Consider the following 19,332-nt stretch of genomic DNA (forward strand, 5'->3'; position numbering starts at 1 on the left):
CTCTGCGCCCCACCCAGAACCTAGCGCGCCGGCGCCCGGCTTGCACGCGGCAAGGCACTGCGGCGGCGGCGGAGCCGGCTGGGAGGGCGGCGAGGGGCTGTGGCCTGGGCAGCCGAGGCTTACGCAGCCTGTCAGCCAGGGCGCCTACGAGCTCCTGGTGCTTCTACTCGGCTCCGTGGGACTGCTGGGCGTCGGCAGCAGCCTGCTGGTGCTCGTCCTCTACCTCAAGTTCCCGCGGCTCCGCAGCCCCGCCCGCCTCTTCCTGCTTCACGTCGGCCTCGGCAACCTGCTACCTTCCGTCCTCCGGGCCGCGCTAGCTTTCGCGTTCCGCCCGCGGGGCGGCGTGGTGGGGGGCGCCACGAACTGCGTGTGAGACGGCTTCAGCAACAGCCTGTGGGGTGAGTGGCCGGGGTAGACCTCCCGCTCCTGCGGCCTCCTGCCCCCGGCCCCGCCCCCTCCCGCTCCTGGACCCCAACCTCGCGGCGGTGCTCCCCTGACTTCACCTCCCCCTACCTCTATTCTTCTGATCTCACCTCCTCCCTTGTGACCTCGCCTTCCCCCTGATCTCACCCGCTTCACCCCACCTCTGCATCTTCCCCGCCGACCTCTTCTCCTCCAGCACTCGCTGATCTCCCTCCCTCCCTGTGCTCACCAGGCCTCACGCCAACCCAAACCCCAGCCTGTCTGCAGCCCCATCTCCCCTGTGCCCACCTTCTCCATACCCCTTTCTGGCCGCAGTGCAGCTCATCTCGCTTCTCTGCTTTCATCTCCTAATTTAATTCGACAGGGCACGAGACAATGGCTTTTACACTTTGAGGAAAGAAATGAGGGGCTGTGGAGTTAAGAGATTCAAGGAAGAAAGTGTTTGATTTGTGAAAGTTGGAGAGGGTGATGAGGAAAGATCTATTTCCTATATTACTTCCCTAAAGTGAGAGGTAGAAACCTAACGTAGTAGTAATGTGTAAATTCTTTGAAAAATTTGCCCATTAGCAGTTGTAAACCTTTGACTGCTTCCTAGGAAGTGAGATCGTTTTATTCAGGTCCTCAGAATGCAAATTGGCATGTGCCCTATTAGCTATTTTTACTATTAGCTATTTTACTATACCCCTTATAGTTTCCAGCACACCAAAATCTAAGGTGAGTTTGCAGATGGCCCAGAGAATCCCAACTCAGATGAACAAATAATTAGCTGTGCAGCCAGTAGATTTCATTAAAGTAGAACTTGATTGTGAATACAATACTCTTAACCCATATGGAAGATTTAAGTCTCACTGAGACTTGACATTTTGAAGGATGAACCACCCAGTGTGTCATTGAAGATGTGATTTTTCTAAGATTAGGAAAGTATTCTTTTGTGTGTGCTCCAGAATTCATTTGTACAAAGATTTGAAATAGAAATATATATTTCTCAGGTCTTAAATTTCCTTTTAAAAAAAAAGAATCCTGAAATCCATTGATAATTTATTACTGCCTTTATCTTGGCAGGTTTATGAGAATAAAATCTTTGTAGTGTTATCAAAAGTATTTTCTTATTCACCAACCTTCTATGTGGTGACAAATCCAAATATTATATTTGTTATGATTCTTCTTTTATATTTTGAGGGAAACAAGAAAATGCAATAGAGATCATAATTTTATTTATTTGATTGTCTCAATGATTATAATATTCTAATACTACCTACCCCTTCCCCAATAACCCCTTATCTGAGAACTTCATTTATACAAAGATTTGAAACTTGGGAGGGGTTTGTAGGTGTGTAAAGGTGGTGATATAGATCACACTATAGATTACACTCTTTGTATTAATTTAAAATACCTAACAGGCAATGTTTCAGGCAGGGCTAAGCTTTAAAGGGGGCAATTCAAGCCAAGCCCTAAAGTGTCATCAGTAGCAGAAATTGGGTCACAGACATTAAAGTTCTTATCTTTAAAAAGTGTTTTTTCTGTGCTGGGAAATTCAGCTTCTATCCTGACTCGGTGCCTGGGAATTTGAAAACAGGGGTATATTGAGTTTTTTTATTAGTACCAGCATTCCCCTTCTTCCTCATCCCTTCTATCTTGTGGCCCCACCCTGCTGTGTCTCCTTGTCTCTTCCATCCTTTTTCCTCCCTCATCATCCCTGCTTAGGTCTCACCCCAATCAGAAGGGATTTTCTAAGACTGCTAGAAATGTTCACCACACAGTATTTTGCCTGACTACTGCTCTTTCTCTGGGCATTTCTTTAGTGCTTTCAACAATGACTTTAACCTGTTTTTAAGTTAGAAGTGGAAACTCTGGGGCAAGAGGTTCTGAGTCTTGTTTAAGCCCTGGGAGACAAGTCAATAGTGGGTTATGGTGGAGCTGAAAAAATTCTTAGCAAAGATTAAGAATTTCTTTGCCTGGGGTAAATTCAAAAGACTGTGCTTCTAGGTAAGAGTTAAAGATGAAAAGAGGGAGGATGCTTCCCTCATTGTTATCCCTGAGGAAGAACTAACCAACCATGGAGTATACTGAAGGGGCAGAACATTTTAAAATACCAAAAGTGGCTGCTTGCTCCAGAGGCTTCTGGAGAGGCTGCCTCATCAAGTGGAAAGACCACTGGTCTGATGGTGTGAGAGTGGGTCCCACTCTTGATCCTGTGGCTACCCATCGTGTGGACTTTCCCAGTCACTTAATTTCTCCAGCCATCAGTTTTCTCATCTTTTTTACAGGGTAGTTGAGCTAAATGTGTTAAGGTTGTCCTGTCCTGCTTTGTATTACGAGGACTCCTTTGATACCTATAGGTTAGAAGGTGCCTGGTTTTAGCACTTATAGCTTATATCCCCTCCCTTACTCCCAGCCCTCAGCTGTATCCCCTTCTAAACTGAGAATAAGTACATACTATGGTTACACTTCTTCACATACCCTCATGGGTTCTGTCTTCCTCTGCACACCCTGCTGGAAGAAAGCAGAATAAGTAACTCAAACATACTCACATACTTATGTGAGTAGGCCTGGCAGCCACTTCATTCTGTGCTCAGTTTCTTGATTCTGAGGGAATGTTGAAAGCAAGTGAATCCCTGATATTCTTGAGGCAGAGGCTTTGACTAGACAGGACTATTAAGATTGCCATCTCAAACTGAGCAGTCAGTTCAGTGAATTAGTCAATTTAATCTAAGTTCCAATTGAACAGCTTGTTTTACAGATGTCTAGGATAATTAGTCATCTTAGCCTAGGCGGACCCAATATGCACTGATCAGTAAGTATAGTGGTAGGAAAAATCAGAGCTCAAGAAACTCACTCTTACTGTGCAATGATGAATGACGGAAAGGCCACCTCGCATGTGTGTGTAATGCTTTAGCCTAAAGACTTCCAGGTGAGTATGCCTTTCAACCCTTTGGCTGTTGCACCTCTGGCCATACCTACCACTACACAGGTGTTCTGCACATGGAGTATAATCAGGATGATGCTGGACAGGAGAGACTTTCTTCACTACCACCTCCTACCCCTTCAAAAACAAGAACAACAAAAAACATGTTAATCTTGGCAGAGGGTGTTTGGACAGCCCTTTATCTTGGAAGACAGAGATTCAGGGTCTCAGAGCTAGAGTCTCGCAAAATGCAAGTCACCCTATGTTGACTTGGGTTTTAGAAATAGGTGTTATTTTATGTTAAGATATTTTAACATATGGACCCAGGACTTTTCCTTTTTAACTTATACCTAAAAAACACACCTGTGTGTATGTACATTCATATAAGGATTTCTTATAAAAATATTTTCCCTTCAGTAGACCAATTCTTTCATATACCTAAATATTTTAAAATGCTAGTTGTATTATTGAATTAATCCTTTTTTAATAATCTGAATGGCTAATTCAGTTGAAATAGTCTCATGCTGCTCCCATAAGATTCAAGTGGTAGGTGGGACATGGAAAAATCTTCTATTCATCTGTCCTAGAAGCATGCACAGACTGTATTGACACAGAAGTATGCATAATCATGACAGTGTGCACATTGTATATAGTCTGTTTCCATAAACACAGTGGAGCCACATGTTACTTGCAATTTAATCTCACAGTTGTATATCATTTATTCAGATATTTAAAAGCAAAAATTATAGAAGTGTATTATGTTAATTCTTCTTTATTTTTGTGGGATGTTATTTTATCCATTCTTCATTGTTGAATTACATGATTTGGAGGAGTCTGTATCTTTTGTTCATTTTCAGGAAATTAGAAAAGATGTGAGAAAGCATTTAATGACTTGCTTTAGTAGAGGCTTATGTCCTAAAAATAAGTTGGGCTCCATTGGATTGTAATTGCTGTTGCATGAAATTAATTTTCTCTTAATATTGTTTACAATTGTATTCTTTCTTGAATTTTCTTCTTTCAGAGAAGAGTTCCAGTCACAAATGCACATGTGATACATTTTGACATTCACTGCTAAGATGAAATGCAGAAGTGAACACGACACACTCATTCTAGTATTCTCAGATATGATTAGATGTACTTTATCATGTTTTTATGCTACTGACCTATAAGAAAAAAATACTAAAAAAGGGTAGCAGTTAAACACCTAGGACCTGCAACTTCAGTACGTCTGGGATGATCTGGAATATCACAAGGAGAGATTTTGTTACAGCATATTCACACCTTATCTGAGCCCTCAGCCTATGTTCATACACATTTCCTTCATTAGAAGTTGTCACCAGACGCTTTACCTCCCAGGATGGACAACAGGCTCCCAACAGAGTTTGATGTGGTTGTAATAGGGACAGGTTTGCCTGAATCCATCCTTGCAGCTGCATGTTCCAGAAGTGGTCAGAGGGTTCTGCATCTTGATTCAAGAAGTTACTATGGAGGAAACTGGGCTAGTTTCAGCTTTTCAGGATTGCTCTCCTGGTTAAAGGAATATCAGCAAAACAGTGACATTGGGGAAGAAAGTACTGCTGCATGGCAAAACATGATCCATGAAACAGAAGAAGGCATCACTCTTCGCAAGAAGGATGAAACCATTCAACACACAGAAGTTTTTTGTTATGCCAGTCAGGATATGGATGGCAATATTGAAGAGACTGATCTGCAGAAAAATCCTTCCTGGGTAGCATCTAGTACCCTCATTAAACCTCTGGATTCTGCATGCTTGTCTGAAGAAATGCACTCGTTATATGTTTCTAGCAATGAAGTGCCTGCAAAAGGGACTCCAGAAAACAATGGAGAAGTAACTGATATAGCAGAAACCTTGGTGAAAGAAGAATATTGTGGATATAAAACTTATAAACACAGAGTTTCAGATGGTGCTAAAGACGAAATCAAACCTATATTGGAAGACAACAGTGATCCACCAAAGAGAAACAGGATTACTTACTCTCAAATAGTTGAAGAAGGCAGGAGGTTTAATATTGATTTGGTATCAAAGCTGCTTTATTCCCAAGGACTGTTAATTGATCTTTTAATCAAATCAAATGTTAGTCGTTATGCAGAATTTAAAAATGTCACTAGGATTCTTGCATTTCGAGAAGGAAAAGTAGAGCAGGTGCCTTGCTCCAGAGCAGATGTCTTTAATAGCAAAGAGCTCACTATGGTTGAAAAGAGGATGCTAATGAAATTTCTTACATTTTGTTTAGACTACGAACAACATCCTGATGAATACCAAGCTTTCACGCAATGCTCATTTTCAGAGTACTTAAAAACCAAAAAATTAACCCCCAGCCTCCAACATTTTGTACTACACTCAATTGCAATGATGTCAGAGTCATCTTGCACAACAATAGAAGGCCTTAAAGCAACAAAAAACTTTCTTCAGTGTCTTGGAAAGTTTGGCAACACTCCCTTTTTATTTCCCTTGTACGGCCAAGGAGAAATTCCCCAGTGTTTCTGCAGGATGTGTGCAGTTTTTGGTGGAATATATTGTCTTCGCCATAAAGTACAATGCCTTGTAGTTGACAAAGAATCTGGAAGATGTAAAGCAATTATAGATCACCTGGGTCAAAGAATAAATGCTAAATATTTCATTGTGGAGGATAGTTACCTTTCTGAGGAAACATGCTCAAATGTGCAGTACGAACAGATATCCAGGGCAGTGCTCATTACGGATCAGTCTATACTAAAGACAGATTCAGATCAGCAGATTTCCATTTTGATAGTACCTCCAGTGGAACCAGGAGCATGTGCTGTTCGAGTCACTGAATTGTGTTCTTCAACCATGACGTGCATGAAAGACACCTGTCTGGTACATCTGACCTGTTCATCTTCCAAAACAGCAAGAGAAGACTTAGAATCAGTGGTGAAGAAATTATTCATCCCATATGCTGAAACAGAAATAGACAAGGAAGAACTTGCAAAGCCAAGACTCTTGTGGGCTCTTTATTTTAACATGAGAGATTCCTCAGGAGTCAGCAGAAGCTCATATAATGGCTTACCTTCCAATGTTTATGTCTGCACTGGGCCTGACTGTGGACTAGGAAATGAACACGCAGTCAAGCAAGCTGAAACACTCTTCAAGGAGATCTTTCCAAGTGAAGAATTCTGCCCCCCACCTCCAAATCCAGAAGACGTTTTCTTTGATGGTGATGATAAGCAACCAGAGCCTCTTGGAGCCAATACTATAATAATAGCCCAACTAGAATCCTCTGAGGGAAGCAAAAACCTAGAAAGCTCAGAGAAGCACCTTCAAAATTAGAAAAAAAGCAAACTGGAAATGCTACTTTGGGCCTTCATCCAGTATCAGAATATTCTCATTTAAAGGACAGTTTCCTATATGAGTAATTAGAAATGGTTATTTGATGAATGGCATGCAGATGTTGTCTATAATTCTCTTTGTGACTTTCAGTTATTGGATGTATTTGTTAACCTATCAATAATTGATTTATTAGTTATTGGACTTCTTTTTGTTTCAGAATGGGTTTCATGAGCCAGAATCTTAAACAGGATTAGCTTTATTTTAGTACTGGGTATATATGTGAGGGTTCCATATTAGCCATGGTGCTTAAAGGAAGATGGTATTGTATCTGCTGATCTTCAGATTTTATTATTGTCTACAGAACAATAACATCTAAGGAATATTTTAATTACTTTTGTAGCTAGTACAGTTGCTACCACCTCTGAATAGTGAAACACACACAGAGGAAATTATGTGGGTCTTTTCTTTATAATATAAAGATAATACATTAAGTATGATCCTTTATTTGTGAAGGTGATGCCTACAATACATCTTGCAGTTTAATTCTCCTACTTGAGCCTTGTAACCAATGAGGCAGTGATGCCACCACAGTCTTATACATTGCAAAAAGAGTCAGAGTTCATTTAGTAGTTGAAGAGCTCATTCTTGGGAGGTTCAGTCCAAAGAAAATCTAGGGGAAAAGATTAGTTCTGGTTTAATATTTCAGAAAATTTCTGAAGAGCACTACTCTGGCACCTAAAAGAAAAGAACTTCTAAGTAACTCAGGCTAAAGAAAAAATAAATTGCTCCAGGGAAAGATATTACAGAATGCTTGTTCTGAAATTGCTAAGGAGAAACTGAGTGAAGCATTTTTAACCTGGGATTACAGATGGTTTTTAAAATCCATCTGTAAATAGATTTCCGAAGGTTTCTCAGTGAAAGTGAAGCACACCATCTTGTTGACTCCACCACTTTAATTAGTAACACTACAATTGATAGGAGTGAATCAAAGGAGGGTTGCCATGTCCCTTTGGTTGTGTCCCACCCCACAAATAATGAGGTAAATGCCTTCGTAATCAACTCCTGCCTCTTAGCTGTTACCTAGAGGACAGAAAACATTTTTTTCCAGAACTACCAGAAGTCATAAAACTGGTTATACTCTAGCAGCAGAAGCTTGTGGAGCTGTCAGAAGAAATAAACTTCCTTCTCTTTAGGTCACTGTTTCCATTCCTCAGACAGAGAATGATAATCCTATAGGAAGGATTTAGGAAGGGATAGGAAAGGATATAGGAAGCCCTTTTAATACAGTTTTTGTCCTGGAACAGAGCATTTGCTATATGCTAGGCACTTATTGTGCTCTCTAATTATAGTTTCTCAACAACCCTGTGAGGCAGATATTATTGAATACATTTTCAAAGAGAAAATAAAGACTTAATAATTCTCTCTGAGTCTGGTTTGTGGAAGAGCCAACATTGGAATCCAGGCTTTCATGATTTCAAAATCTTTCAACTGATGTTAACTGTTAGAAGAGTGTAGGTACTGTAGGAGAAGGAAAAGATGCTCATGAAAACCAGTCTAGCGTTGCTAGTTAATCAAAGTAGGCAGACATCTCTTGGTTTATTGAGTCAGAGAAATATGAAAATAAAGATTAATTAAAAATAAATATGGCTTAGAGCTATGGATCTCATTGAAGCAGAATTTGTCTAAAGGTTTAACAAAATCATACTTTTTAATGTATCTTTTGATTATTGTGTTATAAAAAGTAATGTTACTAGGCCAAAATATGCTTTGAATAGTCTTTTGTTGATCTTCTATATGTGAGGAAAATGAAACAAGAAAGATTTAAGTAATTTTCAGCCTACTGAAGTAGAGAAGTCATTAATTGGTATTAATATGTTTTGAATCTAGCAGATCTATTATTGGGTGGATTCTAAGGCTTAAACTTATCAAAACAACTGAAATAGACCTAAAAATTAGTTATTAAAATGTAAAAGAATTTAAGATGTTAAGTGAAATGGAGGTGAAGGTAATCCAGACCTATTGAAAAATTTTAATTTCTGTATCATGAATATTTTTATTCATAAGAATTTGAGAAGGGCAACGAGAAGCTGCAAAAAATGATAGAACCAAAGATAATGGAAACAGGAAAATGTTAGATTAGATAAAATAAGGGTTTTAAAAACTAAGAAAATGAATATATTGGTTTCCTACTTGAATGCAAATAAATTGGAAATGAAAAAAGTTATTACCAATGAAAAGCATTTTAAAAATTAGAGGATATTATAACCTAGTATAATTTTCTGACAAGTTGGAATTTTACCCTTATGGGCTTATTGGGGAACTTTTTCAAATGTTCAAAATATAAATAATATCTGTGTATCAAAAGATGATATAATATTTGCAGTTTGAGGTTAATATTGCCTCAATGCTAGGAGTCAAGCATTTTGAAAAGGGTCTCATTCTGAACAAATGCAGAATATTAGCAAATGATACACAACATAAAAATAATTATTTACTGTGACTCAGGATTATAAGGTTGGTGTTCAACAGAATAACCATTAAATCAATATCAACAGAACAAAATAGTAAAAATGCAAAGTACTAACTACAGGTAACTTTAAAAATATTAATAAAATTCATCATTTTTTATTTAATTATCTCTGGTAATGATTTTTTTGGTTTCTCATTGTGGTAATTACTAAAAGAACTAACATCATTCCTATTAGGAAAACATAGGAAACATTTCTCAAGCAGAAATTAAATAATCTTGGCACTACTTTTATTTATATATGGTTGAAAAAGCTTGTCATTGTAATAAATCATTAATAAGCATTCATAAATGAGAAAGATAAGGAAAGAAAGCACAAATATTTTCTATTGACATGACTTTTAAACTGGTGAAACCTGTAGTATCATAAACATGCTGACAATAAAAGACTAATTCAGGAAGTTGCAGGGTGTATAACTTTAAAATTATTCTTATTTCTTGGGCTTCCCTGGTGGAGCAGTGGTTAGGAGTGCGCCTGCCGATGTAGGGGACGCGGGTTCGTGCCCCTGTCTGGGAGGATCCCACGTGCCGCGGAGCGGCTGGGCCCGTGAGCCATGGATGCTGGGCCTGCGCGTCTGGAGCCTGTGCACCGCAGTGGGAAAGGCCACGACAGTGAGAGGCCCGCGTACCGCAATAAATAAATTTAATCTTATTTCTAGATTCAAACAGTGACAAACTACAACTTAAAGTGTTTGGGTATTAACATATACAAGCCATTTAAAGAAAGTTATACAACTATATTGAGGTAAGAAAGATGCTTATATAGAAGCAGGTTACAGGAACTGCATCCTAGTATAATGAAAAGGAAGTAAATAGGAAATCTGAAAACCAAAATTAGAGTCCTCACTTTACTACTTACAAGTTGTGTAATCTTGGGAAAATCATGCCTACTTTCCATTTCACCATCTATAAAATAGAAATAATGCTTTGCAGAATTATTATGAGGATTAAATTAATGTAAAAGAAATTATGTCCAAAGGACTGGCAATAGGGTGAAGTTAGTATGTAGATATACTACACTTCCACTTAACGTTCCAACTGGATGCTTTATATAATTTGACAGAATTGTGATAAATAATTTAGGAAAATAAGCAAGGATATGTCTTTTTAACTTGGGGAAAAAGGGAGTTTTGCACTTCAGATCGTTAAAACATGCTGTTAAGCATCTTTTCTAAGTACACTATGGTATTGAGTAGAAAGTTTAAGACTAATAAACCAATTGGAAAGAAATATAACTGCTTGTGGAAAGATTAGCTGGATGTAAGTATAAAAAAAGAAATTAAATCCACTTCACACATAACAGTTTGTTCCAGATTAAGATCTTCAGTATAAAGGTAAAAATAAAAAGACTACAATTCTCATCCCAATAATTTTGCAAAGGAAACTTTATGGCAAAGAAAAATAGTGACAAGGTAGATGAGATCAACTAAGAAAAATGAAAAATGTATACTAAATAGGAAGAAGACAAGAAATGGGGTATAAGCCACTTGCATTACACAAGGATAAAGTACTCAATATTTTTTAAAAGGTAAGTGCAAATCCATAGGACTTTGTGCTCTTTACTAGGCAAGTTTATGAAAGAATTGAGTTGAAACAAGAAGATAGAAATAAAATGGTATTCAGATTTACTAATATTAAAAATGCAAACTAGAGCAACTTTGACTTAGTTCATGCAATTATATTAGCAAAAAAAATTTTAATTGTATGTATCCTCATACCAGTAGCATTATTATATTAATGTAGTTTTTTTGAAGAACTATTTAGAAGAATATAAGAACTCTATAACCAATCTGTCTTTTGATAGCTCTAACTCACTCTGAGTAGCATATGCCCAGGAAAATATTTTAAAAGAAAAAAAAGTCTATTTGTATAAAGATATTTCTAGTGATTGCATTCATTTGAGTTTTAAAAAAAGCCCAGTAATTGGGAACTGGATAAGTAAATTTTCATGTATTGCTATTGCTATCATAGACTGTTATATAGCCATTAAATAGTATTGATATATGTAAAACCATATGGGAAAATGTTTAAATGAGACTTGAAAGTGCTAAAACATAAATTATTGTATTTACTGATTGTGTAAAAATTTAGATCTATACATTGGAAAGAATCCGAAGAGAACATTGTAATTAGTTTAACATTAAGAGGTTCTTTTTTCTATAAAATACTGATGTGTGAAATAAAAAATAAAAGATTAATTGGTAAAATGGTTTACTGAATTGGTGAGAAAATTATTGAATTCTAAACTTCTAAATTTCTCCTTTAAATTAAAAAATATAAGTGTTAGTGTCAAAAGATAATCTCCAAAAACATGGACAGAAAGTTTTCCGACTCTTGGTGGGAAGGAATTCTTGGTCAAGATGGATTTTGCATCTTTCTCAGTTGCCCAACATTAAGAAATAAGGTATATTGTGATGCTAGGTAGATACATAGATAGATAATTTTTTAAATGGGAATCTCAGAGCCAGAGGTAGAAATAATAGAAATGATACTAATGCATTCCAGGACATCAGCATGAAGACATTATATACTAAAGTATGGCCCCTAATCCAAGAACATACTTCATTTTGGAGTCTTGGAGGCCAGGGAAATGAAGGTTGGGTTTGGATTGGTAGAAGTGGCCAAGCCTGGGTCTGAGGAGTGCTTTCAGGGAGACCGGTGTTAAGGACAGATCTCAGGGGACTGAGGATGCTGGCAGACCCTTTCTTGTTAGTCTGAGACATCCAAATCAAGGTGATTTAATTCAACAAACATCAGTTGAACATCAAATGTGGGTTATGAATTTGAATTATTCTAGGGATTAGAAATAGAAATATAAATGACAGATCCTCTAGAGGATGTATGTTTTGTTTTATCTTTATGGGAACTTAAGGTGTTTTCTATCCATCATACTCCCCATCATAACCACCTCCTTTCACCTGCACTCCCCCCGCACCAAAACAAAGAAAAGAAAAAAGAGAAATCTGATTTGTGGTGCATGACATTCCTTTAAAGGAATACCAAGACCTTTTATTATGCAGTTGCAAACAAGTAGCTTAATAAAAGTTAAACGGTAGATCAGTTAATACTTTCTGAAATCTATTTCAGCTAACATTCCGTTAATTAAGAAGTTTCTGACAATCAGAAGCTTTCTGTCTTGCCTGTGGGAAGGACTGAAGAGAAGGTACAAGAGATTGGGTCCCAGAAGCCCAAAGCGTTGAGAGCTCAGAGAATAGAAGTATAAAGAAATCAAAATGAGAGAAGCAGATCATAAAGATTCAAAACAAAAAATTCTAATTAGGATTAGATTAGGTTTACCTACCTTTGTCTTGGCAGGACAGATAAAAGTCATGCTTTTATTGCGTTGAGGTAATTGCTTCCTCTTTGAAGATTTATACATTTTTATTTCAGTATTTTTACTCATAAAGAGGCATTGTTTCCAGTATAGTTCTTACCCTTTTAACCAACAACCAAAGATATTCACATTTCTAAAGCAGGGGACACAATACCTCCAGCTGTATGTAAGCCATGAACAAAGATGCTGAGTGATTCAACTGAAAGAATTTGACTCTAACATGAATATTTTGACAGCAGTTCTGCTACAGCATTTGTAGGATTTTTTCTCCTGACAACTACATTTTTTTTATATGAACCTCAAGACAACTACATAAGGTAAGAAAGGGCAGGTATTTATATCCATTTTACAGATAAGACTTGGAGAAATTAAGTGATTTGCCTGGACTCTCTCCTAGTAAGTATTCAGATTCATTAATTAGAATTAAAATGTAACTTCTGCCTTACCTTCATCTCAAGATGATTATTTATTGCATGTAAGAGTGCACAGCACATAAATCACTATTTTAAAAGTGGTTGCTTCTAGAATTTGAGAGTACTTTTTTTTCAATAAATAAATCATCCTATAAATTAAAATTTGTATAGTTCAAGTGGGCTGACTAGAATTGTGCAAATTGCTCACACCTGAAATCAAACTTTCTCCTGGTTTTTATGTCAAGAGCTTCATTTCTATAATACAGTATTTTTATTAGTTCCTTTTGATATCCTATAATTTTAACATTTGCTTGTTGCTAAATATATATTTAACCCTTAATATGCTCTGAACAGCATGAATAAAGGTATAGACATCATCAGAGGAAAAGGAATGACTTTGGATTTGGAGGTGCAGGGTTGACAAAGTGTAGTAGGAAGATAAATACCTTTTTGTAGTTCAATCAGAAGGAAAACATATTTAGGCATTTTATAAGTTTTAAAGAAAAGGGAATCCTAGGGGATACCAGTGCAGTAGGATTAAGGCCAACTCTTGATTATACGTCATATAATTAAAGCCCTTGAGCACCCAGTTCCTGTTTGAGACTTTTATTTGTTCATTTATTCACCTCATATTTAAAAATAACAAATATTATGAATCAGTATGGGTAAGATAATTTTACTTCATCATAAGTTAATTTCATTTATATGTGTAATTTATAGTTAAAGTTTTTGTACCAATTTCAGTATTCTTATTGCCCATTGTAAAGAAGAAATTTGGGGGAATGGACTGCTGAGGAAGAGCAGGGAATCTTGTTTTTAGGCAATTAACAGTTAAGTTCCTAAATGATTTAAGTGAATTATTAAAGAGAAATGAGCTGTATGTCCTTCTGTTCCTTTAACAGTTCCATTTTATGACTGCATATAACATTATTTGTAGTGCCCTCTGTTGTTGAAACATAAATACCAACCAGGTGTTTACTAAAAGGAAAAAGCAAAAGACGAGAACTGCACTGGAAATAGTTTTTCATGAGATTGTAATCTCCTTTAAAACAAAGTCTGTGTGTGCTGTACCTCTGTATTCCCTACAGTGTCTTGCACTTCATAGGCATCCAGAAAAAGATTTGCTAAATGGCAGACGAACTAGCAGTTTCCAACACCCTTTTTCTTCCTTCTAGGTTCCAACCGACGAACAGAGTACGGAAGAACAATCTGGGAAAATGTATCAAAATTATAGTGCTGGGTCTTTGTATTATTAGTACAGGTAATTAGTTTTAGGATAAACCTATGTGAGTGAATGAAACTACTTAAAAGGAACATTTAAATCTATGAAATGTTTCATCTAATCATTTTACCAATTTTCTCCCATCAAGGCAGTGGTTCTCAAACCAGGGTGATTTTGCCCTTCAGGGGACATTTGACGATGTCTGGAGACATTTTTGGTTGTTAAAACTGGGAATTGGCTGCTGCTGGCATCTAGTGGGTAGAGGGCAGGAGTTCTGCTAAACATCCTATGATGCGCAAGACAGCCTCCCCACAAGAAGGAATTATCCAGCCCAAAATGTCCATAGTGCCAAGTTGGAGAAGCTGCATTAGAGTAAAAGTTATGAATATTTATAATGAATCTGCTTTCTTTTATGCTCCACACTTTTACCTTTCTTCCTCAACATCTTCTGACTCCCTCAATGCTTCTTCAACAGGGTCACTCTTGGTAGAAACTGCTGTCTGCTGCTTCCTTACATAACACCTCCCCACTCCTTTTTCTCCTTTCCCTCACAAATTAGCAATGGCTTCCTTCTGAAGGTTTATGATAAACTTCAAAACAAAATTCAGAGATTTAGGGAATATTTCTCATCCTGCCCCAATTGTCAGGTACAGCCTGAGATTTTGTGGGGTTTTAAAAAAAACATGCATCTCATTCAGAAATAGAATAACTCTACAAAGCAGTTATAGAAATGAAACTATGATATTTTCCTATTGTTTTGTTTTAGTGTTTTTTTGTCATGTTCTCATTATCTTTTTAGGTATCTTTCTATACACTGCAAACAACTACCTCAAAATCAATGTAAAAATATTTTGACATACTTTTTTTTGGAGGGGTATTATTTACTTGACAAGCTATGGGCAAATTAATCAAATTACATGTATATGACAATATCCTATGAGTTTCAGAGAAGCCAATACAAGACTAAATAAACCATCCATAATTGAATTATATTCACATTTACACTCACTAATTGTTCACCAAGCAATGAAATAGTGCAGTAGCTTGACATTTTATAGATGGGGGTTAACTAGAAAATACCTATAAAATGGAATGAGTAAGGGAATGAGTCAGTATTCTTCATGTAGATAAGAATCTTAAGTAGATTACTCGCAAAGTGAAACATAGGATTCCATACAATGCAACATTTATTGAGCACTGTGCCTCAGTTTCTGTGCTAGAGTCTGGGAATACAGAGAATAATTGTATGTAACACTGAGCATTTACTGTATGCCAAACACTGTTCTGAGTGCTTGCTGTACTTACCTTATTTAATCCTCATAACAGCCCAATTGGGTAGGTGCACTTTTATGGCCATTTTGCAGATGGGGAAACTGCAAAGAAAAACTTGACCAAGATAACACAGCTGGTATGTGGTAGAACCAGGCTTCAAACCCAGGCAGTCTGACTATATAACCCACGTGCTATGATTGCAGTGTGGTGTAGTTTCTTCAGAGAGACGTCATATTAATTCCAGGAACAAGTAATTACTTATGTGCCAGCAACTGTCCTGATTTCTTTACACACACACATATATATATATATATATATATATATATATATATATATGATCTCAATTTTTAAAATAACCCTGTGAGGTAGTATTAATGTTTCCATGGGTAGATAAGAAATAAGACTCAGTAACTTTCCCAAAGTTATAAAATTGGTAAGTAGTAGAACTCCCAATCCATTGGAGCTGACATTGATACACAATTAGCCACTATATTAACCAGGCTATGAACATTTTTGTGATATAGGTATAAATAAACTTTAATGGATGCACAGAGAAGTTACTTTAAGTCTGGCTAGGGAAATCTGGGAAGGCTTCATGAAAGAAAAGGCCTGGGCCCTGACGGTTGAAATGAATTTCTACAGACTGATATGAAGAACAACATTCCATATACGGACAACAGCAGGAACAGAGGTATGGTGTCATCCAGGACAACTCTCTGATGGCTAGATCATAGAGTGCACTGAACTAGAGTGGAGAGGTGGGACATGTGGGAAAGTGTCCAGGGTATCAGTGTCATAAAGACCATGAGACTTCTATTCAGTGTATAGTGAGGAGCTGTTGAAGGTTTTTCTAGATCAGGCTTATGTTTAAAAAGGTTAGTCTGGTGTAGTGAGGAGGGAGGCCGGAAAGAAGGTGCAGAGACTGGATGCAAATGAGAATGGTAATGAGAAAATGAGTGGTAATGAGAAAAAATATAATAAGGCTTGGGTGGGCTGGGAGATGGAAATGAAACAGGCAGAGAAAAATTTGGAGATAGAAACCTAGAAAGTGACTGGATGTTATGGATAAGGTAGAGAAAGGAATTGAAAATGATTAAAACTTCACCTTAGGTACTTGAATGAGTGTAATAGGTTTTAACCAAGATTGGGAACAGGTTTTGAAGAAAAGCAAATGGGTTTGGTTCTGGTTATACAGGGTGATCAGGAGATGGTTCTGGAAGGTCTCAGAGGGTTGTATGCTAAAGAGTTTTGACTTTGTCCTAGTGTAGCCCCACTTAATGTATTCAACAAGGAAATGGGTTGTATTTGGATATATAACCCTGGTGTCTGTGTGGAGGACAAATCCAAGAGAGGCAAGAATGTAGAAAGGAGACCAGACAGAAGGCTTTTAAAATGGTTTGTCAAGAAATGATGAGGGTCTGAATTGGGACAATAGTACTTAGGACAAAGGAAAGATTTGAGAACTACTGAGGAGATTAAATCAGCTGAGTTAGTGATTGATTGAATGTGAGTGCCAAAAGAAAGGAAGAGAAATCAGGAAACAACAGAGAAAGAGCTAGTAGATAGAGACCTGTTATGAATGCAAATATGGTACCCTGCCCGTTTTGATGCAGTAACTGACCCCCTGGATTGTCCTGGATTAGGAAAATTTCCTTCTAGGATTCCTAGTTATACACTCTTTTTTTCCTCCTGGAGTTGTTAAGCCTCAAGGATATAAATCAGAGGTTGCCAGTACCTTATTTACCAGAGAGTCTGTCTGAAACTTAGACCGAATAGAGAGCAACCAAACCAGTGATGGGAGGAGAGAGACACAGCCCTGATGACATATTTCAGGTCCCTAACTTATGTGGCTCACATTATATTTCTACTGGAAATACAAAACTGGCATAGAAATAGGACATGAGGTAGGAGAGGGGTTATAGAAACCAAGGGGAATTTCAAAAAGAGCCTGTTCTAAACTGTTGATATTGGAAATGTTTTCGCAATTGATTGATTTATCAATTGATAAAATTATAGAGCAATGGTTTTAAACTGAAGAGTTCTTATGATTCCAATGGGAATGTCTTTAAAGTACAGATTACCAGGTCCCACTCCTGCATTCTGGGTCAGGGGGTATACAGAGGGCAATTGCATTTGATTGTTGCATGGGTGGTGGGTTGTCATGCATCATGTCATAAGTAAGAAGTAATAAAGCAAGTATTTGATGGTATGGTAGTTGGTATTTAGTTTATCTTCTGGTAGGTATTTTAGAGAGTTGTACCGAAAGCATTAAAATTTTATACAACTTCTCACTTAACAATTTTATTGCCAAGAATTTATCCTAAGGAGGTAATCATGGATGTTTGTAAATATATAGCTAATGGATTGTAATATCCATGGCTAACACTTATTATTAAATGTGTACAATATTCCAGGTACTGTTATAACTGCTTTATGCATATTAATTAACTCAATCTTCACCCCGACTCTGCAAGGTAGTTAGATAATATACTATTACCCCATTTTACAGTTAAATAAATTAATGCACCAGTAGATTAACTTTTTCAAGGTCACATAAAAGTGGAGGATATGGAACCTGAACTTAGCGCCCTATGTTATACTTAGTGTCTCTCTTCATAGCACTGTTAGAAGAGTGAAAAATTGCAAATAATCCAAAGATCCTGTGTGACATCTGAGGGAGCACATGTTCCAGAAATCAACATACCACTGAGCAAACCATTCAGGACCCAGACGCTGGAAACATGCTTTACCTCCTCCTGACCCACCAAAAGATGATCAGAACAAATCCTGTCATACCTCACATCCCTGCTGAGGTCAGTCTTTGCCAAAAGGGAAAGCTCTTCATCGGCCATGACTGCACTCTCTTGATATGGTGCAGTCCTGAGCTGCACCATATTATTTATTTCTTGATAAATTATTATTATTTCTTGATATGGTGCAGTCCTGAGCTCCCACCATGTGTGCTCAGAGCCTCCTCTCACAAGCAGTAAACTCTCCTATATCTTCAACATCTTCTCAACATTTTCTCTACCTCCTTTCTTTCCCTTAACCCTGGCTGCCCCCAAGGACTCTGATTTCCCACCTCCAGGCAGAAGCTGTTTTTTTTCAGATGGTGAGCTGAAGTTTCGACAACAGACCATGAGAGAAACTGAAATAGAGTTTAGCACTCACAGTTCTGGAGGAAGGACATGGCACACTTCAAGGGGTCACACAGGGAGGTAAAGGCAGAGTGCAGAAAAAAAGAGGCAGGACCTGGGATGCATTATGGTCCATGGGTTGAGTGCTTTGGTGTTGGTGGACTAAAGATGGATTGGTCAATTCAAGCCAAAAATAACAGGGTTTTGTTAAGTTCCACAGGGGCTTATCTAAGGGGTACATAGCGGGAAGGCCCTGGGAAGCAGGTGATAGTCAGGGCTGTTGGGGAGTCACATCAGGAACTTATGTTTGCTTGTGACTCTGCGGGCTGCTATCAGGGGCATGTGCTTGAATGAGGGGTTAGTGTTAGTTTAAAGTCCTCCAGGCCTCTTGACCAAATAAAATAGATGTTGAGGCAGTAATACCATGGAGTAGCTTAGCTAAACTCTCAATACACTGCATATACCCCAGAACCACATAGTTGAGTAAATGCCCCATTGAGTATCACTGCTGCTTCCAAAGCATTACTCCCTACTTTTCCTGTAAAACTCTTTGCTCCATCAACACTCACCCCACAGTGAGGTCACAAACTTGAACTCATGCTATCACAAGATGTGCAGGGCATATAGAGCTTATATGGCTCTTGCCTGTCTCATTTGCAGTCTTCTTTCTCCCTCCTGGATAATTCACATCAGTTTACAGTCTAGCCACTACCTCCAGTTGTCCCTTGACTCATGGTTGTCCCTTTCTATTCTTTGTTTAAAGAGCCTATCTTCTGAATGTCTGCTACT

At 37.8% G+C, this 19,332-nt stretch overlaps 2 protein-coding genes across 2 annotated transcripts in view; both read left to right on the forward strand.

The window, feature by feature from the left end:
* Positions 1-19,332, forward strand: part of OPN3 (opsin 3) — a gene marked incomplete at both ends in the record, with an annotated part of 58,251 nt that overhangs the window by 250 nt on the left and 38,669 nt on the right. The window contains 2 exon segments of the mRNA XM_082650589.1: positions 18-370; positions 374-398. Of these exon segments, the coding sequence (XP_082506715.1) occupies positions 18-370; positions 374-398 (378 nt within the window).
* On the forward strand, positions 296-6,640 carry CHML (CHM like Rab escort protein). The gene is made up of 2 exons (XM_082658387.1): positions 296-398; positions 4,350-6,640. Exon 2 carries the CDS (start codon positions 4,686-4,688, stop codon positions 6,636-6,638), a length of 1,953 nt encoding a protein of 650 aa, XP_082514513.1. The 5' UTR covers positions 296-398; positions 4,350-4,685; the 3' UTR covers positions 6,639-6,640.

Source organism: Grampus griseus (assembly GCF_964374135.1).
Source record: "Grampus griseus genome assembly, chromosome: 1".
NCBI lineage: Eukaryota > Metazoa > Chordata > Mammalia > Artiodactyla > Delphinidae > Grampus > Grampus griseus.

Bases quoted from the DNA above. Each gene is read 5' to 3' on its own strand.
- CHML (XM_082658387.1), top strand. From the start codon at position 4,686: ATGGACAACAGGCTCCCAACAGAGTTTGATGTGGTTGTAATAGGGACA.